At 40.1% G+C, this 23684-nt stretch overlaps 1 protein-coding gene across 1 annotated transcript in view; it reads left to right on the top strand.

The window, feature by feature from the left end:
• The first annotated feature begins 11528 nt into the window (after positions 1-11528).
• LOC110379490 (mucin-5AC) overlaps positions 11529-23684 on the top strand; it is a 60265-nt gene continuing 48109 nt past the window's right edge. The window contains exon 1 of the mRNA XM_021339180.3: positions 11529-11742. Coding sequence (XP_021194855.3) covers positions 11735-11742 — 8 coding nt within the window. The 5' untranslated portion in view covers positions 11529-11734. The remainder of the gene's footprint in view (positions 11743-23684) is intronic.

Below are 23684 nucleotides of genomic sequence, written 5' to 3'. Positions count from 1 at the left end.
ATGAAACTTGTGGTCAAGTTAAGTACCAATCTAATGAATAATCCGGCATCGCGAACTTAACGAATATTTGAATTAAATTATAAATTTAAAAAAACCCCCGACCCAAAAAAAGTACGCAATAATTATGACAAAAGGTTAAAAACGCTAAACCCTATAAAAAGCAAAAAATAACTTTTAACACTAGGTAAACTAAATTTCGACGTGTCGGGGGACCGCTCTAATTCATTACTTTAGATACGTGTTTTTTTTTTAAACGAATGTTGTAATTAGGTAGGTATCATTTGATTTATGTAAGTATTTATGAAGGTAGAAAGCGGTCCCCCGACACGTCGAAATTTAGTTTACCTAGTGTTAAAAGTTATTTTTTGGTTTTTATAGGGTTTAGCGTTTTTAACCTTTTGTCATAATTATTGCGTACTTTTTGGGTCGGGGTTTTTAAATTTATAATTTAATTTTATTTCATGCTTTTAAAGGAGCTCCTTAATTTTTTCTTCTTTCATTTAATTTATTTTATCTTAAGATGGGGTCGTTATATGCGATCTCGGCCAAAGGAAGCTGTTTAACAATCCTCATGACAAACTGGCTCTGGGAGAATTGCACAGATTGAGAAACAATAAAGATTAACCTTTGGACATTCTAGATTTTCAGCAAAAATATAAATCGGTTTATCCGTTTCATTCCGGCATTCCAGGGTTTCATCCGCCACATCCCATTTCCAGCATCAGGTTCTCGTCAATCAGAAACATGAAGAGAACTCGTCAAGACAAATTCAACGAGCCCAAACTCGATGGGTTTACTAAAAGGCAGTTCAGGGTTACGTCTCCTATCTTCGTGCCCTAACAGCAGACCAGCTCAGTGGTTCCAAAAGACATTAGTGTTTCCAATTTCAGATCCCACATATAGTACTTGCAAGTAAACTGAGCGTGTAACATTCCTATCACATCTAGCAAACGAGCTGATGACCTTGAAGACCTGAACCGATTTCCACCAAACATAGCTAAGAACACTCCCGACTGACATACCTTTTAAACAAAAAAAACCGCATTACAATCGGATCATCCGTTTGGGAGCTACGATGCCACATACACACACACACACACACACAGACACGTCAAACTTATAACACCCCGTCGTTTTTGCGTCGGGGGTTAAAAAAAAATGAATGAGTAGGTACCTAGTATCTCTGTACCTTCCCTGAACAGGCATAAAAAATGGTCCTCCAAAATATAAGGTTTTTTTGTAAAACGAAGTATAAGTACATATTTTTCTCAATATTCCTAAATAAATGTTTGAGTAAGCAGGTTAGTAAACATGTATAAATTCTGTGTGGTATTTCAGGAAGTAGGGTCGAAGAGCATACGGGATATTTTCGCTACTTTCAGTAAATATTTCCGTGATACGCGCTGGGCGGGCGACGCCGGGCGGATCGATACAGCCTCGTGGACCGTGACCGACACTCCGACGAAGTGTGCAGTAGATCAACTACCTACCTACTCATCTACGTAAAGACTTAAAGAGTGATGAGGTTTTAGATGTTTGAAAGCTGAGGTATTCATAGAGAGGGTAACAGTAACCAAATGATAAAAGGCGTTTTTTATTAAGGATTTACAACAAAAGATGTGTAGTACACATAACATGACATGACATAGGTATGACAGAACAATGAGAATATTTATTTTTTAACTCAAGGAATGATTACCTAGGTGCTCTAAACAAGTCTTAATCTAGAGGTATTTAGATTGTTATTATTTATTATTCAACAGCCCTTTATCTTGCAGGTCAACTCACCCAGAGTCAAACCACAGAGTCACCGTGACTCTAGGTTGTTTGATTTGAGTTAATCCATAGATACAATATCTAACGATGGCAATATTACATAACAGTGGATCAGTAGGCAGGCGTCGCCGAGTGACGTCACAGTGTCGCCAATATTGGCAATAGGTTCCGTGAACCGGGGTGACGTAACCCCCGCTAGGTTGACCTGCGCGTTGCACAATGCTGCCAGCTCCCATCGTGTCACCCGAAACTATACTAACATGCTATAACGTCTAGTCACTGGGTTTTTTTTTATAAATGTCTAATCGGTATCATCATTATTCAATAAAAATGTATTGAGGAAGGACAGCTTTAAAACCAAATTCTTTAAGATGAAATTGAAACCAACACAGTGTTTTGAGGTTTCTTTTTCATCAAATCTGTGACAGAAACTGCACCCCAATGTACCCCAGTTTTAATTTTGTAAGCATGTTATAAATCCGATACCTATACGTCCGAGGGTGTAAGACATGAAAAAGCCTTAACATTGTTTGGGAGTATTAATTTTTCCAACATGTTCGTCATTGTTAAATGAGGTTTCAAAAATCATTATCATAATGGCGACGAAACAATAAGCAAAAATACCCAATCAATTTTAAAATCATCTGTTAACAAATTATGAAAACCCAAAAAGTTTACCGCACAGAAATATAATCTATGTTATTCGATTTACTGAAGGACTCAGGTGAGTTTACCTTCTGCAGTTCGTGGATAGTGTGAGGTCCGTTCAGGTTCGCTCGTGCCCCGTGACCTGACTCAATCAGCGCCACTATGAAACACCGTATACTCGCACATAGGCTGCTTTCAGCCTGATTGCTAGTTTGTATAGGTAACTGAATATATTCTGTAAAATGTAGCAGTAAAGCTACGGCTGTTAATTGAATACGTATGGAGTAGTTTGTATTCTCCCAATTTGATAAATTTATAAATATGCATGTATAAAAAAATATAAGTCACATCCGAGCTCCTGAAATATAGTGGCATGAAAAAAATAGGTAGAAGTGAAGTTGAAGCAGCTATTGTTATAGTAAACTCATCTTGTTTACAGGGACACGTACTCGTAGTACTACGGAGTGTAACCGTATCGTTATAGTTTTCTTTTAGGTAAAATCAATCCCACCCAAAACAAAAATGTGAAAGACTGCCAAGTTCGATAATATGGGAATGCTTCGCCTATAAAAGAAGTGAGATCGGAATAAGTACCAAGTTCCATACACATACCTCAGTTAAAAATAGTTACTTTTTAATGATGTTACTTGGCAAGTTTTCATACACCTTGTTATAAACCTACTAAACGCAATGAATCAAGTATTTAATTTTCTATTAAAACTTGCCAAGTAATCATCATTAAAAAGTAACTATTTTTAACTGAGGTATGTGTATGGAACTTGGTACTTATTCAGATCTCACTTCTTTTATAGGCGAAGCATTCCCATATTATCGAACTTGGCAGTCTTTCACATTTTTGTTTTGGGTGGGATTTCATTTTTTTGTAAGGTTGTTTATTTTATTTTTTTCTTATGATGAAGTTAGTTAAAGAAATGTCTCATTTATACTATTTTTAGATTTTTTAATATGCAGTATGTTTCTTACAAAGAAATGAACTAGATTAACTAAATGGACTAGATTTACCAACTGACTGACATGTCACGTTATCATATATTATGTTCGTGGATCAAAGTTACACATTCGTTATTTTCGAAAGTGATTCACACTTGGCCGTTTTCAGATTTTTACTTTACTTTGACTAAATACAAACCTTTGTACCATTCGAAGATATAATATATAAATATAGATAAATTTAGTTCGTTTTAGTTCCTTAGGGGTATTTTACACCGGGTATAAAACACCTTCATTATTTTGAAACCGACTCACACTTGGCCATTTTCAGATTTTTCCCTTTACCTTGACATAAAGACCTACCTCCATGCCAAATTTCAAGTCAATACGACCATTGGAAGTGGTCTAGGTTTTTGATGAGTGAGTCAGTGAATAAGTGAATAAGTGAATCAGTGAATCAGTGTATAGTAAAAATAGCGATTTTCTGACGTCAATATCTCAAGACCTACAATAGGTATATTAATGAAATTTTGTATTTTAGATAAGTGAGGGGGTCTCAACAGATACTAGAAATTTGATATGCGTAAATAAAATAGATTTTGAGTTACAGGGGGGTCGAATTTGGCCTGAAATGGTTCGTGTAATATAACCCACGGCCGGTGTGTCGCTTTTTTTGCTCGAACTTGGCGGACACACTGCCGTGTGTCTAGATGCAGAGAACAGTCAGTAATAAACAAATGTTTAAGTTTTTTTGATTTTCCTCATCCTCTAAACACCTGCAAGTTATACATCACCTCTAAAAGTACCGTTGGAAGATAATTTATTTTTATTATAAATATTCGTAATAAGTATATATGAATCGAAGTTATTATAATACACGTATATTATATTATTAAGATAAAACAATAATTGGTCAAAAATGTGTTGCATTTTGAATTCTATGAACATTTCTCTTGTATTTGCCATATACGATTTTTTGTTTATATTGCTAAAAGCATCGCGGTGACATGCAGCAGGTCACGCAGTTGATTCAACTCAGATAACTAAGTGTATCGTGTACTGGGAGGCAAAAAATACAAGATACCGAGGTACCGTTGTGAGCGCCAAGACTCCGGGAGCCCAATAAAGCGTAAAAATAAAGCAATTAAGTCGCGGGACGTTTTTACGAGCGCCCGGGATAACGCGCGTCAACCCGGGCTTGTTACACACGCGCGAATATTTAGGGTTGTTGCCCCTGCGGTGGAAATGCCTGCTTAACTAATTTAAACGCATGAATCACCTGAAAAAGCCCTCATTACTACACAACCAACTATGATGTTTATCATGTAGTATTTGAATAACTTTTCAAGGAAATAATACGTAAATAAGACTAGCTCTTAGTACTTTTTTGAAATGACCCAGTGCTGTAGCGAATTTTAATATATGTAGGTAGCTAAACATGAAATGTATTTACCGATCTCTGTTGCATTTACGAATGTCGCTAGTGTGTAGATGCCCTAAGCTACCTCTTGTATTTAGCATGAAAATGGTGAAATAAAACTTGGTGTTACGCTTAGCGACCTGTCGTTAACGAGTTGATCGTCGCTGCCGCCCGGTCCGGTCCGGTCCGGCGCCGGGTTGGTGCCGCCACTACATCTTACATTATTACTTGCATTTTTGCTTGGATTTGCATGAAGAGAGGTCTAACCGACCTTTTTATGTCAATCATATTATAAGGAGGAGTCCTAGCAGAATTAACAACATGTTATAATTTTATTGTTACTGCGTTGCCCGCGTAGTCTGTTTATGATGACGAAAAGAAAATTATTATATTTCAGAGATCCTGACTCTATTTTTATTTATTTTCTGTTGAAGTTGTAAGCTATGATATAACATAGTTCCTGCGAACAGCTGTCGGTGGGCATTGGCAGCGACACAACAGCACGTAAACGCGTGTATTTGGGTTAAACCGCTGTCGCTGGCGCCGCGCCAGGCTGCCGCGGAGGGAAGCTTTTCCCTTGGAAAGCCGAGTTCTAACTTATATTCCTTTTTGTTTTCGATTCTAAAGGCGATCTGAGCGGTTAGTAGTGCTAAGCTTTACAGTTGAATTGAAATGTAAAGTTGGTGTACTCTGTGGGTGCACATATCTATAAATATTTGTTCAAATCGCGGTGAGTCAAGAAGATCACAGTAACACAGATATCTCGAGACAGGTGACTTCAAAGCACACGATATTCAAATGAAGTTATCTGAGTGGTGTGTCCGCGGATGACGGAATCGCCTATAATAACTCCAAGACATCGCTAGAATTTGTAAACTAAGCATTAACATTGACGCAGCTGCAATAATGTACGATGCACAATGTTCATAATGCCGCATGCATTGAGAATCGACAATATTGCTCAGGTAAAGTAACCTCAGTAGAACCATTTCGACAGGTATTCCACGTTAGAATATTTCACGTAAGCCAGAAACAGGCTGTTGTTAACCTATGTACAGGAAAATTTTAGGAAAACGTCTCTGTGTGACCTTCAGGTTTCTACAGTATTACATCGGTTGTATAATGTTACATTGTTACCAATTAAAACTGATGAGTTTGATTCGTGATTTCGACTTTTTATTTACACTTTAAAAAAATATGATTTGGTTGATGGTCAATTGCCTTCGTATTTGTTTGTGTGACCCACGTGAGGCAGAGGCGGTGCGTGTGCGCATATCGGCGCATCACTCGCACGCATCCTTCGATTGTTCTCGATAATGCGTCAACAGACACACAAGCTTATTGTGTCATCCACGAAATATTCGAGCCACACAGGTGATGCCTATTGTCACGAGCATGCAGCAACAAATACCCTAAACAGTTTATGATTATCTTTTCTTGCTTTGTATTCAGACGATGAATGAGGAGTTTCGTACTAAGCGCATAAATTAAGTCGTCATCTGGCATGGTTAAATAAAACCCTATGCTATTTTTAACCCAATTAAGTACTACGTTCATTACTCTCAAAAAAGTGACGTCTTTAAATGTAGGTAATAAGAATTTGCCTCACATCGCGTGATGTGTATGCTGCGTCAGCGTTGGGTCAGGGCAGCGGCGCGGGCGCACCTGACGGCGTGCAATGCGACACCGCTCCCAATTGGCCGCTGACGCTGCACTTGTCACACGCGCTGCGCAAACTGCTGACTGCGCAGAACTTGTCGCTATGTAGCACTGATACTTTGTTTCCAATTATAGATTTTTATTGAGTTATAAGATTTTTGATTTAGTTATATTTGTTACCAGTAGAACCAGTAGTACCAGTAGTAGTAGAAGTAAGTAGTTACCAGTAGTAAAGTTAGTAACCGAAAGACAGTTCTTGTCCTAAAAATAGTAGCTCTAAGCTTCCTCCTTCCTCCAGAACTAAATATAACCAGTACATAGCCATAAATATTGAATACACTTAGTATACCGTAAGGCCGTAAGGCCGTGGGTGCTAGGCATAGAGGTAGAGTTATCGCCTCGGCTGACGTTGCACTAATATAGTTAGAGAGCTTGTTCAGGTAGATGGCCGGAGCTTACGACCTGCCGCCCACACAACTCCCAGGAACACTGGGGAGGTCTTGCTGACGCAGGGGATAATTTGCGCGGACAAACAAGTCGTTTACCATGTCAGATAATGTGGGAGTAAAATGTATAGAAGCATAACATTATAATAAAGTGAAATTCTCTGTTTCAGGTAGGAGCCTAGACCAGGTGGGTTAAGGCGCAGATATCCAAGCAATTACTTAGTTTCAATCCACTGGACCCGTATTCGACCACAATGATATCGAAGTGAAAAATTTTAATTGGACACTGTTAAAGCTTTATAAAATATCGACGTAAAAATATATTTTTGTTAGTGATTTGCATCGCATTCCGGTTGGGCGGGCAGCTGGGCGGGCGGCGGGCGGCCGAGCGCGCTCAGCCTTCACGCGCCGCATTATGCCGAGCCTGCCTAGCGTGAATAACGCCTCAAAATAGATAAAACAGACGGCTAATTTAGCCATGGCCGTCATCCCTTTTATCTACCTATACACATAACTTGTAGGTAGTTAGGGGCAAGGTAGGGTAATTTTTGAGTAATTGGTACGATGTACCTATCTTATCTTATATCAGTTAGTATAACAAAACTTTTAATAGAAATCTAATGTTTTATTCTAACTGTAAGTTTTAAGCAATCTTTCAATGATTGAATACACAATTAATTATTGGAAGATTGGTCACACATAATGAGCCTTTGCATTTCCTTAATTAACTTTTGACAAAGCTATGAGGGACAGGTATCACGAGATATTTTGTCAGCAAATAGATGCAGTTGCTGTGTGTGGGTGCTGCCTTGTAAAGGTCGCCGCTCACGGACCGTGCCCTGCTCAACCCGTTGATTACGCCGAGCAGCGGTGCCCAACCTTCATCATACAGGACCTACACTAAATGTTATTTATGACGGATATTATTTGAAATATTACCTTAACCACTTTGTATTGCGGTGAACGATAAGCGTGCGTGTGCTAACAAGAATCACAGTATCATAAAGTATCTCAATTACGTTTATGATTATGTATTGAGTCAGTGCATAACATACTATTGTGCCATTGTGTTAGCGCTATTTATTATTATACAATATATAATTTTTCACAGAAATGAGTTAGATATTTAATGTTTGTCATCAATGTTTATTTACTCGTAACATAGTTGTTCACAAGTTTGAGCACCGCTGTCCCGCAGCCGGGCACCGGCGCGTGCTAACAATACATTGTTCGCCTGGTGTTTCGACAAAAACGAATTTCTGATCGACGATGAATAATTTAATTTTAAAATCCAACTCTATGGCCCGTTGTTAGTATCGGCATCTAAATGGGGGACACTACAATACCAACAGCACAGAAACCACTTGTCTGGGTAACTTTCAAGCTTAGTTAATTACCTAGAAATTACGAATTGCGAGGGCGAACACCATTTTATCATTATTATCACAATATATTATGTAGCGTGTCAAGAATGTCAACTTTCTTATTAAAAGCTATAGCTAAAAGGTCACATTTGTACTGTATATTTATAGTACAAATAGTTACTCCAAATACACAGTTTTTACATAATGAATATACCTCTATGTATTTCATTATGAGGCAAAAAGCGAATCCCAACAACAATATAATAATAATATAGCACTAACAAGGCGAGCGCTACGGTATGCTACGCTACGGAACGCTACGGTCTGCTACGCCGCGCTACGTAGCCTATATTGTACATTTTGACCGTTCCTGTATCATAAATAATTTACTATTACGTATACATTTGATGCTTTTTGGGCAACACATTCTAATACATATAGCGGAATGAATATTAGTCATGTATAAATTATTTAGAGGAAAATACACACAGTTAATTAGTCATGTCGAAGCGTAGGCAGATTAAATACCTTCAACATTGAATCCATATTTCTTAAGAAATGTTGACTTTCTCAATACAGCTTGTGTAGATAAATGGTAAAAATTCGTGAATGCAACATCCCGTTAATGAGCGTTTCGTAGAAAAGTGCCGCGTCATCGTTCTTAGTGGTGGAAGTGCGGCGTCAGAGCTCGTCTTCTGAACAATCATAATGAAAAGAATTTTATCTTTTTGTTCCTTTATTCTTGATTACGGGTTTGGTTGAGCTTTATCTGAACTTAAGCGATAAAGGCAATAATGCAAGTTTTAACGATGAGATCACCAAACAACGTCGAATGTACCTACTTCCTTCTTGTTAGAGGTATCTCCTTCATTTAAAATCAAAATTATGTAATATCTAAGATTCACTTGTGTTTTTGTTAGGTTAGGCTCATAAAATAGTTACGATTCTTTTAGTGCTATTAATTGTGATGATCATCCAGATAAGGTGTATTCTCCAAATCAATCGCAATGACCATTAAGCAACATAGTTACATGTTACACGACGTTGATCGATCTGCTCACGATACTCTGTATAAACGGAGCACGTGTCTAATGACAATATAAAACTAGTGTAAATAAGAGCTCACTCCATTATCTTCCACTAGATCAGTGTAAACAATTATCTCGCTAATAGCTGACATTCACTTGTTTTTGCCGCCGACACCTTCCGAGTGCCGCCCTCTTTGTAACTCTATACAATTTACATAAAAACTAGGTTCTGCAATAAACGCTTTGAACAGTAGCAAAGAGAACGACGGGCCTTTGTTTACGAATACAAGCTCGCAATAATGTCGTCTTTCTGTACATTTGGGCGTGTGCCATATTTAGATGTAATCTACAATAGAAACCACAATAACAAAGGCAGTCAATTAAAGCCAGTTGATACGAGAATACATTTTATGATAACAAGGTGATTAATTAAACGTAGTCCCGATTCCCAAGAAAATCTGGTTAAAATTAATATACGAGATACATGGACGAAGTAAAATAATGAAAGCTCCTACTTTTATTCTGCCTTTTATAGCTTTTATGCGTTTGTGTTTGCTTACAGTAGATTTGTACGGGGTCAGGCAGAGGTGAGCTAATAAAATAAACAACTAACAATAACAATACTTCAATGTCTATTAGCGGATCATTAGCTTCTTGTAGGGATGTTCAGCCGCGGCCGAACGTGGGCTGATCATACGACCCGGCCCGTGCCTCGCCGTGATTCAATCACATGGGAACAGGGATATATATGAACGTACATATGTATACTATAATGTGTATTGTGTAGGTGCACTCAATTACCGTACTAATGTGATCTATTCGTGGATAAGATTAGTTTGGAGATTGGGCGGCTTCCTTTGTCCTTTATTGATTAAACCAAATCCTAATATCACGACACTTGTGTCTCATAGGTCACTAATATCTCGTGCTGCCTATACTTGCACTTAAATAATTAGAGGATCTCAGGAATCGAACCTGGGATCTCGTCATATACAATATCTAGCCTATTTCTCACACTAGAGTTTTATGTAGGTACCTAAGTTTTTTATTGAAATGCTAAATTCATAGTGAGTCCATCGCCTCGCAGTTTGCGTGCGGCGCAATTTGTCGTCGCGCGCGCAGGTCGCTAGTCGCTATGTAGGGCGACTGACGCGCACGCGCATACAGCTTGTTTGTCGATAACTCGATAATGATCATACACGGCATAGCTGAAAACTACATAATGTATGGTTGTACAGTATGCATGTTTGCGGCAGTTATTTTAGCTAGAGCAAATAAGCTCTGTGACACTAATTTGTATTCATCAAAGTTCTGCTTGATTCTAGAACCTATTCGCACTAATGTAAGCTCAGACCTTACTAACTTACTTAACCATCTACCCAATAAAGTAGAAATCCGAGAAGTTACTTATTGCTGTTAGAAACGTTAACAAGGAAATAAAACATGAGTGAGTAAGTGGAGTAAAACTGTCGAATATACAATAACGCACGGTGCGCGGCGTTCTGGGCGATTGGGCGGCACGCTCCACTGCACCGGGGGACACCCGCAGGAGTCATCAGCACTAACTAACACAGACTCAGATTGTAATATACCACTAAAACAGATTCAACATTTCCCAATCGCTATAAGTCTCAAGTTGTGATCTGAAAAAAAAAAACTGAAATGATGACAATGTTATGTTGGAAATTAGGTACTTTTCAGTCCAACATACTTTTAATGTCATCCGAATTCATGAAGTTTCATCTGACAACTTAATGTCATATTCAATTATTGACTACATAAGTATTATATCCAAAATGTTTCAAATATTCACCTCCTAGTTAGGGTTCGGCAGTCGGCATAGAAATAGCAGGAAATACTTATCTCATAGTACTTAAAATATTCCTAAAAAGTACGTTTCGGATAAACTCATGTACTTGGGTACAATTTTTTGTTCATTTCTTTGTCCTCAAAAGAGACTAAACTCACTCGACCGATCCGCGAAATTGCTCGGTAACAATTTATCCTGAGCTTTGTACTCATCCGTCTGGAATATTCTAGGCTTTCTGGAACATGGCGCTTTGTGTTACAGCAAGTGAACAATTCTTTATGTGCAGTGTTAGTTTAACTGTTGTAACGAGTTGTTAACTAGCTATGAATGCATCATAATTCCAAGCATATGATCGATAAAGCGATTTCATGGTTGTTACGATAAGGAGCATAATGTAGGCTGCGGCGTCTCGCTGCAGAGCGTACACGTGCGGGAGCCGGCGCTGGTGCGCGGAGTCAGCACGGCGCGGCTGCCGGCTGGCGCGCCGGCCGCCACCCACTCCACTCGCGTCCTAACCCTCGCCGCGGACGGACGGCATGGCGGCCGCGCGCTGAACGCCATAACGAATACGTGTCTGTGCTGTGAACATAACGCGCGTCTCCGCCCCGAGCCCCGACATCAACAACAACAACATGACCCGGTGAGTACCACTGTGCACTGTCTCACGGCCGCTTATTAAACAATTTCCATTTTTCCCCTGACCGGTGTTTTCCCTCCGGAAAATTGTAACTACACACATCCTTACAAATTCGCTTTGATTTACTGAATTATATCAGTAGTGTGTTGTTTCGTCAATAGTAGCGAGTCTGCGGCCGGTCGTACGTTGATGGCCCTCGAATGAATCGTTTGTATTGTATTGTATCGGCAAGTTATTAGTTTAATGTCTCAATACAGACGCCAATGAAAGGTCACGAAGTTTCAATAGCAGCCGAAGAGGTGAATCACGAGTGACTACTGAGTCACCGGCACGTTCAGTGTGCTCCATAACGGAATAGAGATTCTTTAGTTGTTGGAGAAATTACTTTGCGAACTGAAAGGTCCTACTATCAACTTGCTTGAACAGTGCGAGTATGCAGTAGGCCCGGAATACCTAAATCAGCAGATGTTTTTCTGACGGATTGTTTAAAGTCGTTTACTTTCCGTGTTTAGTTTTGCACACAATAAAAGACGGTGTTGTATAATAAAACCTATTATCGAGATGCCATTATGTCGGAGTTGATTAGTGTGAGTGCGGGCGCACACGGCGTGCAGCGTGCGAGTGCAGTGCGCGAGGCTGGTGCCGGGGCCCGTGCTGCTACTGTGCTCATCAGCACGTCCATCTGCCACCGAAGGCTGAGCGGCATCACTCCGCATCAGGAATATTAATTCGTGACGCAATGACCTCTGGTGATTTTGTTTTATGCATAACGCCGAAATAACAATGCAATAACCTGTTGTATCATCGTCCACAAAACGTGAGTCAGGCTGGTTCTCCTTGGAGGCGCTCGCAGGACCCCGGTGAGGGCGGCGCGGGCGCACGGCACGCGTCGACGCGCGACCAAATACCGGTACATTACAGCAATTGTGTTCGCGGGTCACTTGTTCTTCGATTAGAACTAGTATTACCGAATGTAGGTTACGATTAGAAGTAGCTGTACACGCTCGCCCAGCTAGCTCCTCCGTGCAGTCCGCGGCCGATGATCTTGATCTTTCAATTGTATGCAGATGAGACGATGCAATGTTAATGTGAAACCAGTTGTAAGAAAATAGCAACCGTCATAAATATTCGCATTAAATGCCTATATACAGCTTATGCAATTAAAACAAGTGAATTGAAGTAGAAGCGAGTGACGCGAGGCGAATATTAAAGTTTGAATGCGGATACTTGCGCAACATAATTGTTGGTGCGCCGCGTGAATCGCGAATAATCCATGTTAATAATAGTTGCGGCGTGCGAGCCGATGTCGCGCCGTGCCGCGCGGGTGTCGCAAGCGCGGCGCTAGTCGCGCGACGGCGCCGCGCCGCTCGCATCGCAATGACTCGTCGTGTGTGCTCAGCGGCGCATAGCAACACTGCACCGGACACGATCGGAACACGATAGCGCGAGCTTCCATCCCATTAGCATACAGCACACCTCCGGCCGGACACCCGCCGCTGCCGCCTGCACCAACCACTGCACGCGCGCTCTTGTCAAACATACTGACAAACTTTATACTCAGTTCAAATATTGCACTGGCTACTTAAATAATACATGCAATCTGTAATTGGCAAATTATAAAACCTGTCCGTTTGTTCTGCGAGAGACGGGACCAATTGCAAGTGTGTAAGTCGGCGTGACTCAATGACTGTCGGTTTGTGCTGGCGGAGACGCAGGAACTCGGCGCAACCTTCAGGTCGCGACGAGGCTGAAGGCTGAGCTGTACTTAGCTAATATTTAAATTGAGGACATTTAGATTTTGTTCCGCTCGGGTGTCACGGAGCGTTACAGCCGCGACAGTTGCTCTCGCCTGAGAGGGCAGAGCGTCTTGAACTTCAAGGAGAACTCTTGGAAATATATTCGCCACTTACACTTCCAGTGTCCGTTTTAGCTCGGGATCACTTTATTTACACTTGACCTGAGTGTTTCAACATTCTATTCTCACACAATTTCCCTACTCGCAAGATAGTTTTCGCGCGTATCTTGGATGTTTCTTTAAAATTCAGAAAACGAAATAAGGTCGAACTTCATTTTCAGTTAAGTTAGCATCCAAAATATTGTACATTTCGCATTAGCCGAGCAGCACGCACTCAATGCACCAAGAATTGCTGATAAGCGACGTCTTAGCGTGGGAGCCGGCAGCATCGCTGCACTTGCATCCATCACGTGGTTGTTGGGCACACACACTTACATATTTAAAGGTTATTTTAAGGGTATTTGACAAGGATTATTGTAATTTTCTGTAGTGCAGTTATGTGTATAGAATGCGGCTGTCCCCAAACATGCGGTTATCAGAGGCATCTCGTACCTGTTCCGAGTCCGCTCGGCAGTTCGGCACAGGAATGCGAAATTCAATTATGTTTTTTAAGCGCCGTCCATCTTGGTTGTTTCTGTCAGAGATAACGTTGCAACATAATGCGGAGTAAGAGCCTTTCGCGTCCATTTACCATGTTTATGGTTATTTTATACCTTGTTCTTAATAGTATATAAAAAGGGAATATAAAAATACCTTATTTTTTTTTGTCTAACTTTTCGTCTAAATGAAAATATTTGCTATAAAAGAAATATATACAAAAGATCCTTAATTCATAGTCTGCTATAAAAATAGGTATCAGCCTACATTTCTCTTAATTTGGAAATCATTAGACTTTTCGTATGATTCGTATAAATAACCCAATTCCTAGAATAAAATAACAAAAGGTACGAGTTATTTTTCATTATTGTTTTCTCAATACCAGACTCGTGTCTCTTTATCATGATGTTTCCACTTACAGAGCTACATTTGAGTGCAAAATGCGACAGAAGTTGCAGAATGCAGATAATGCACGATCTGCAAGACAAACTTATTTTATGTGTCGTTTTCATTTTTGAGATTATGCTGTATGCAATTTACTGATGAAATGATGATGAATACTTTCAACTCTATTGGGGTTTCAGAAGAGCTAGTTTTCTAAGCCTTCGGGAAAAAGAGGCGTAAGATATGATGTTATTACTGCAGTCAGTTCTAATAGCATATCGCTTAACAGTCATGAATCACGATACTAACAATACAGGTCGTCCGTTCCCGCGAGATGCGCCGGAGCAGCTCCTCCCGACAAATGTGTATAATCCGCGAGTCACGCTTGACCAGTGATTCATCTCCACTTACATACCTCATCTACCAGTTTTGAGCAATAGCCATTTAACATGAAGTTTTCGCGTATCATAAGCAGAGTTGAACTTGGGTTAAGGTCGATTTTTTAAGTCGTTGTATAGTTAAAAATGAATCAATGCTAGTAAGTGTTTTCTTAGAGCAAACAGATTCTAAGTTAGGATGCTAAATGGAATTTTGACTCGCTTAACGGTTGTACGTTGCAAAAAAGATCTAAGGTCTACACCTTAGACTCTGCAGCATTCTCTTCTTTATCTCTCCCTCCAGCGTCTTGTTCCAACAGAGATTTTTATGATAGTGAGCTTTCAGGCTTAAAATGTACTCTACCAACACCGTTGCTAATTTCATTGAGGTGTTTAGTGACAAGTTCGTCTGGATAGCGTATCATCACGGCATAGGAAGGCGTCACTTTCTTGCGGTGAGGTCGCGGCGCTCGGTATGCGCGGGCGCAGGCGCGGCGCACGTGTGGCCGCATTCATTACCTTCATTCAGTTTCGTTATTCAAATCGAGTGTGCGTCGAAAGTGGAAACTATGAAATGTACTTGTATATTATGAGCAGGCGACGCTTTGACTGAGTTTCCCAACGTGCTCCTCTATGTACCGAGAATACGTTACTTAGCTTGCCTGTTTAGCTTTGTCCAACTAGTCCAGTTTAGGTATAGCCACGGTGTTTAAAGTTGCGAGTGCTTCAAGTTAGATAAATCAAGTAGAAAAATGTACCTTATAATGCCTATTTGAGATAACACATTGACATTTCCTTCTAAGCTTAGTTGTCTGCGTATACATACTCCTATTAGTAAAACCGATTAGGAATCTAAGGACCACTAGTAGCTTTAGTGTCCTTAGTTACGTTTGATTTAATCGAGTCACCTTGTACTTAGTTGCGGTTTAAGTTACGTGTGCTTTGGGGGTCTACTGTTTAAGAACTTACGTAACGTATGACTATGTAGTCGCACTGCGGTGTCCTTCAACAGGCAGGTAAGGTACCCAACAAGAGCGGTCACCGCGTGAAAATGTCCTGATAGAATTTGAAACCACTTTCAGGCTATTAAAGTTTAATACCAAGCGGGTCAAGTTAGGCAGGGTATCTGGTAAAGTTAGACAAAATTCCACTGTGGTAACGTTTTCACGCGAAATCGAATCATTTAATTAGCGTTTAATATTCTGTCTGAGTTTCAAGTTAGAAGCGAAGTAATATTGACTAGTTTGAAGCTGAGATAATCGATATTTATAGTTGGGCCGTGACGAGCAAGTAATTTGGAATCGCTTCATCAAAATAGGAATAGACGAGTATATTAGAGTCGTAGTGTTCGTGTGCGGCGGCTGATGTTTTGACTTATTAGTTCAAACATGATATCATTAGCTCCGCGTAGTTACCTGTCGCGTTACAGTCAGACGCGCGGTCCCTCCGAGAGTGCTCTAATATTAGACATCATTATGAACATATTTAGTTATTCTGTTAGTGGGGATCTGAAAGACTAGTCTGCAAAGGAGATTAAGTTGTCAAGCTCTAGCTGGAGCTCCTCACAGGGATGGATAATTAATTGATAGTGGCGGCGCTAATCCGCAGCCGCCGACTGCTGCACAGCTTCAAAGGAGACTTTATTTCATAGAGAGAATCTTAATCTCAATCTTATAGAAATAGAGAATTTATAAAATAAAAGACTCGCTTTAGTTTAGCATTAGTAGAAGTACACTATATTGATTGCAATGGGTTTTACTGTACGGAGAACTTTAGTATTCCTCTTTTCGTACGAGAGCAACAAACTGTCGGATAGTGAATTCACAAAACAGATACAGTAAAAACTAGGCACAAGATTGAGTGACGCAAGTGAGGCATACACTTTCACTCGCGTGGACAATGGCTCCAGACTCTTGTTGTGCATAAAATTCCGCGGGAAACAATAGCCGGACGACGGCGGCCGAGTCTTCGCGCTAATAGTAAACACTGCACCAACTTACACGCTCCAACACTAATTGTTTCCACATCAACCTTTGTAGTTTTCGTGTGGACATCGTAAGATACGTGTTTGTTGGTTTCTGTTGAAGTTCGTCCCCTGTTGCTGCAGAACTTGCGCTTTTTTTCGAAGCTGATCGTACTGCAACGGCATTCTTCAATAAACTGGTAACTTTGTTTTTCCCCGAAGCTGTAACATAAATTAATGTTGTATTGTTATAACATTTTATAAACAAACCGTGTCGTCATTAGTGCGTTAGCTCCACTTAATGGCTGAACAAACCCAATTTACAAAAACTGCTAACATTATAGCAATGAAACTATTGCAAAAAATGTATTACGTAAATACGCGCATTATTGAATAGTAGCCACGTTTGTTCTGCGGCAGTTAGACGAGTGTGTCCCCGTGTGTGCCCACAATACTGTTATTGTAGTTGTGTGAGCAGCACATGCAGGCCTGTGACACAACTAAATAACTTAGACGCACAGATAACCCGTTTGTTGTATACGAATATTTCAATTCATTTTAAAGGTGACACCGAATAAATCCATTAGTTACTCGATTATAATTCATCATGTATTTATTGTTTAGCTTCATTTACTAATGCATAAAAATATCAAATACAATATTCGCATTATCTAGACACTTTGCACTTCTTAACCCGTTTCGTCGACAAGCGTGACAATATGCATGTATACCGAGCGATCAATAGGCGGGCGTTATCTCCCTGCCATCAGTCGTCAGATCGCAGGCAAAGCCGCGCGATTAGACATGTACGTGCCGCGCGAGCACAGCCGCGGTCTAGACGCTACTCACACACATATCTCGATGCCTATAAAACGCAGCTGATAAGGAAATAGAGTACCTATAACTGGCATAACCGTTTTTGTTGGACATAAAGAGCGAATATAAAGTTAACATTAAAAACGTGTTAGAAAAGTCATAAATCTGTGATCGAGATAAATAAACATTACTTAGCACGTGCTTCGCGCTCTAATGATAAGCGTTTATCGAACGAACTCTAGTTCAGAGCACTGTTAGATACGACAATCTTCTCGCGGATCATAAACAAAGTATTGAAAAAGATGCAGTTTTTCAGAAGTGGGACACTTTCAAATTTTGCAGTAGATTCCGATAACAATTAGGATTGTGCAACGTTCGTCCCGATCAGATAGATGATAGTTAGGCACAGTTACACTGTTACGAGTTCTACATTGTTGTAATACTTTAGTGACCTTTGTGAGACTTCCTAGCTCGAGCTCAGAGCCCGGAGCTCGGAGCACGAAGCGCTTCAGTCACGATCCGTTGCAGTTTTTGAGTGACCTTTTATTGTAGCTGTGTCAACAACTGCAGTGGATACCGATGTCACCACTGACGGTTCACATCGTAAATTTTACATTATCATGAAAAAACTTGTAACTTAACAAATAGCGAATAGCGTAGGCAAAAAAGGTTGTAATTTAGTGCTATTAAAAGAAGATAATTAGTGGAACAATTAATTACAAGTGTAGTCAGCAGTAGATAGCATCGCGCCATTGTTAGCTACCGGGTGCCGGCTACCGGTCGCCGCAGCGACTACCGTTACTTGAAGACCTTTCACACTGTCGCACGCCGCCCGCTCTAATCAAACACAATCAATAGGAGCTGCGCCTCATTACGATCAATTAGCGTTCAATGACATTGTTGACTTTAGTCGTCTGTATTTGTTTGTGTCAATGTTATTATGTCTCTCTTTGAAGACTAACTAATTGTTTCCCATATAAACAACAACAAGTACAATGTACATTCAACGTTCGGCAGTGTGGCGCGTTTCAATTATCTCGGCATACATTACGAAGATTAATGTTTCGCTGAGACAGACGTCAAATCTAACGCTTTGATTGTAGAAGCTATTACTTGTGTGCTCGGAGGTAATATTGTGCGCATATTTTATTTGATAAGATGTTGGTGCGCGCGCGCAGCCCGTTAGCCAGTGAGTCACGCGCACTCACTCATTCATTATGGCATACTTTTACTTGTCACACTGACACCATCGGCCTGCTCTTGAGATATTGATGTTTTTGGAGCAGTCTGCTCTTAGCATCGTTTGGGAGTCACATGGGCTGAATGACGACTTAATTATCTTTAAATGATTATTGACACATTTTTTTGCATTCGTCATACTTAAGTAACTTACTGCTTTAGCTTTTATCCATGGTCACAAGTCTTACTCGCTTACACTACAGCATTACATAGCTTCCAGTTAGAATGAAATATGATCTCGATAGCGTCGCGCCATGAACTTGACCGCATAGTGCTGCAGCTGCGAGCTCCTCACCATGAGCACGAGAAGGTCATTGAGCATTGCTATACTTAGCCGACTTGTTTGTGGCTTATAACGCTCAAATAAACATTGTCAAAGATGTTTTGTTTCTTTAGTCTAGATTTTCTAGCTATTTCAATCAAATATTGAAGTAATTTCTGCAATATGACGATGCTTTTCAGATGCCATGCCATTGTTGCTTTGAATAAAGTTTTGTAGTGAATTTTGGGCTATGTTCTAGGTGTGTGATTTATCTATACACTCACCGTGTGGCTATGATCAGCAAGTGAACGTAAAGCTTATCGGATATTCAATTGTTTGTCATTCTAGTCCGCTGGCTGAAAACTCTTTGCTTCAAAACGTTTTTAAGTTCATATTTATGTAAATCCTGAATAAATAGGCTTTTGTTGGTCGTGTTGGTTCTATGTTAGGACTTTATTGTCTTTGTAGCTTTGTATGTGTTTGGTATAATTGTGGCTAAGCAAGCCGTGGGGACAATAGTTCCAGTGGTGAAACAAAGGCAACTCAATTACGTTGGGGTCGTGGTCGGCGCTCGCACAAACTTTACACAGTTCGGGACAATTCACATTAGCATATAACATTAAACATGATCTCCAATTTGTGCGCAGTTCTGCGACTGATTATGTTGTCATGCCGATACCCGCATCACTTGCCCGCCTATGATATGTTGCAAATCGTCGGAGTGAGTGAGGTTTGGTTCTATCTATCTAGGTACATTGTTGTTTCTGAATTTGAAAAGTAATATTTGGTGAACAATTGTGCAAATATAATCAAGGTAATAGGGTTACCTCATAATCCAATTTAATTTATAGTAGTGCGAGAACTTTGCGCAGTTGATTTTGTTTTAATGAACGGATTCATTAGGCCCGTTAGTGTGGGGTGCTCTGGCGCAGTCTAGATGTTACGAAGTCGATGTGTTCTAGATGGTGCGCGTGCGCAGCCAGCCCGGCTTGATGGACGTCTGCCGCCGCCAGGTGAAAGTGTACGGGACTTTCTGCCAAACATCTCTGCCTCTCTTTTCCACACGTTTGCAAAAAATCAACATCTTAATAACTGTTCTAAATATTGTAATGAACAAAAAATGCTGCAAATGGTAGTGACACCGAAAATTGGAACGTGGTAACATTAGATGGAACTAATGTTTGTTGTATTTAACGTGTTCTAGTTAGAAATATACTTTTACTTTTACTTGCACGCTGAAGTAAGGCTAACAATTTGTCTTGTTCAACTGAACGTGTGTAGTGCAGGCGCAGGGCTCGCGCACGACACAGGATGTCATAATTAGCCGCGCGGAGTTCGTTTAACCGTGACATTTGCAAGCGCGTATAACTTCACACCTTTTGTTTGCGTCCCCAGTCGCATAAGCGATTTATTACTCGCCTTACATAATTCACGTAACCGAGGACCAATTACTGCCGAGCCGCTAACCAGCGACAATTACGCGGTACATCGGAGCACTGGGCACTGACAGCCTCCCACCAAGGTGATGAACAATGTCACAGGTATTTTTATGAAATTATTAGCGACACCGTATTAAATGTTACGCCGTAGGTAGCTCGATATTGACGGCCATAATTAGGTGAATTTTCGAGTGATAAATCATCAGGGTCGCGTTAGTACGATTAGACCCTTCAATTTAGCAAGTTTAGACGTAATTTGCAGGCGGCGGTTCGTTTAAGCTTCGTTTTATTTATTGCTCCGGGAAAAGCCCCGTGAGAGCTTAAGGACCAAAAATCTCCGACTTAAATTAAGAATTACGAGTTTTGAACCTGACGGGGCTTATAGACCCTTTTCCTTGATGGAATGTGTTTTTATGCCTTTTACTTTAGGCATCGCAATGTTATTTCCAATTTTATATTCACACTTTTTTATAAGTAAATTTTCGCATTCTGTAGGTATGATCTCTCCTTTGTGGGCTGTGAAAGCTGCCTGTTATTAAATTTGATTATGTCAAATATCCACACAAACAAACTTGATATTTTATGAATCCAGCCCGGACCTATGTTTACATACATACAGACCTATACATACATACCATTACTTGATGATTTCCTATTTTTACTCTTGTGAGTCACCGGTGCGGAATAAACTTTTGTTGTCAATATCACGTTGTATGTATAAACAAATATGTTTGAATAGATATCAATAAATAATAAATGCAGTTTCGCCACTAAATAAATAAAACACGATGTTATTGTTGATTCTGTACCACTGACCCAATCATTTACATTAGATTTCTATTGATATTTCCGCTCGCGCGGGCCGGAGGATCAAAGAGATGTAGATCGCGATAATTTGAACAGAAGATTTTTCATGCATCTCATTCAAGTGTACATGAGTATTGGCAGGTATTCTAAAGCTACTTATTATTCTGGTCGTTGTCGAGATGATGTATGTAATGTGGGTCACGTCAGTAGGAAGCTGTGACTAACCCAGGGTTTTCCTCAGCTCGGCTCGGCCTCAGTCGCCAATGCCAAGCCCCTACATATGTATTATATACGGCTGGTAATAAAATACGCCATTGTGGTTACGGAAAGGAAATTCAGATCTTATTTATTCCTGAACATTCTAAGTAAGACATTTGCAATTTGTTTTCTCGGCATAATATTATGGCAGAGAGTGATGTGTTATGTTTGTATCAAATTACCTTAGACGTATATAGGTAGCTCAATCTCTATTTATATCCTTAATGTATTGTTCAACAATATATACTACAGATTTTAAAACTACCAACTTACTTAATACATTAATCAATATTCTTCCATCTTTGTGTTTTCGGAACACTTTTTCGAACGGTCCCGCAGTTTCTGCAGGATCTTTCCCATAGTTCCATATTTTGTGGAATTGTTTAAACAAGGTCTGTCAGAGTATGTGTCAAAGCCTGCTTTCCTTATATTTGCACATAGTTGTGTATGTTCGGCGTCAATCAGTCATGATTACAGTCCTGAGGCGGTTCGCATTAAGTTAATGCCTCGCTATAAATAGCCGCGCGGGCTAATATTCCACATGTGCAGCATAGCATGTAGTGTACATAACGCCTTATGTAACGAGCCTCCCTCTGCATGCGGCGCACGCGCACGCATCGTTCTCACATACATTTCTATTATTTTCTATTTGACTACTCTCTTTTATGTCCTTCTGGTATCATTAATATGTAAATCGGGAGCTTCGTAACAACTAGCTTTATAACATTTGCGGATATTGTTAACTTTATTAGTTTATTAGCTCAATATAATACTGCTGCCGTAGTGGTTGTTGTAGAAAATCACTTGTTTATTGCATGCCAGGGCGGAAGCTTCAAACAAATTACATACACCCACTCACCGAATTTTCCTTTATTTGTAGCACGAAATGTTCTCTCAGAATACCTTTTTGCCACAAATATTAATACACAATATTACTTACTTTTCCTTTTCGTACATGCGGCCTGAATAAAGCCTCTACTGTATATCAATAAATAAGGCGGGTACACACCTCTGCATAGTAAGTGCGGCGCTACATCATCCACATGAAAAAAGAAATTGCGAACGAGTATAAAGGCAGTCGCCCACGGCCCCACTCCGCCGGCTGAACACTTCTACGAATATTTACGTCTCGGTCGGCGGAAAACTATGCGTATTTTCGGTTTATTTGGTATTCAGGCGGCGTGTGTCCGAAGGTCGCGGAGTGCGTATGGCGACAGCGCAGCGGGTAGCGGTGGATATGTTCCGCGTACGCTCGCCAGAGCAATCGGTTATTGTTTTGAATACAGTTACTGTTAGCTCACGTGATTGGGTTTGTTTTCATTTGCAGACGGTCGTCCACCCCTCGAGAGTAGGCTTGTGAGCTGCTGTGTTGCCTAGATTACGGCATAACTTCAACCTTAATAACATCCTGTAGATTGTCGACATACCTATATTACTTTATAAAAAAGACAGTCAACATAGTTTCTCTCCTCAGATTTAGCTTTGAATGTAGGTGTGATTAGTCACAACGACATTGATTGCAAAACGCTGGATGCCTCTCCGACCTCTGAGTGCATTCATGCATAAAGTTGAACTTTTTCCTTATTTTGATTAATGCATCACTTACCTACGAACCAACAGGTTATCTCGACGAATGAAAATAATAGTTTCCTTATCGAACTTCTTTTTACAAAAAACTGTCTATTGATTTGGTATTTGGTATATTGGTATTTGGTCCGTTTCAATCGCATTGCTGTTCTTAATCTCGATATTTTATTTCAGTTCGGTATTATATGAAGAAAACTTATGTAAATAGGTTTGTAACAAAGTGGAGTATTACACAAGTGCACCTACTTAACGCTGCTAATTAAGTTAATTAAACAAACTGCTGATAGCGTCCGTGAACCACGCACTAATGACACAATTATTCCAAGATTTAGTGTTTTATTATACCAGCGCCGGCAATTTGCTAACAGCCTGCGTGCTTTTGATGTCACACCGTCGTTTCTGACGAAGCTAGGTAATAACT

Source organism: Helicoverpa armigera, chromosome 9, assembly GCF_030705265.1.
Source record: "Helicoverpa armigera isolate CAAS_96S chromosome 9, ASM3070526v1, whole genome shotgun sequence".
NCBI lineage: Eukaryota > Metazoa > Arthropoda > Insecta > Lepidoptera > Noctuidae > Helicoverpa > Helicoverpa armigera.
The sequence above is the reverse complement of the archived record's forward strand: the minus strand, read 5'-3'. Positions and strand labels throughout refer to the sequence as shown.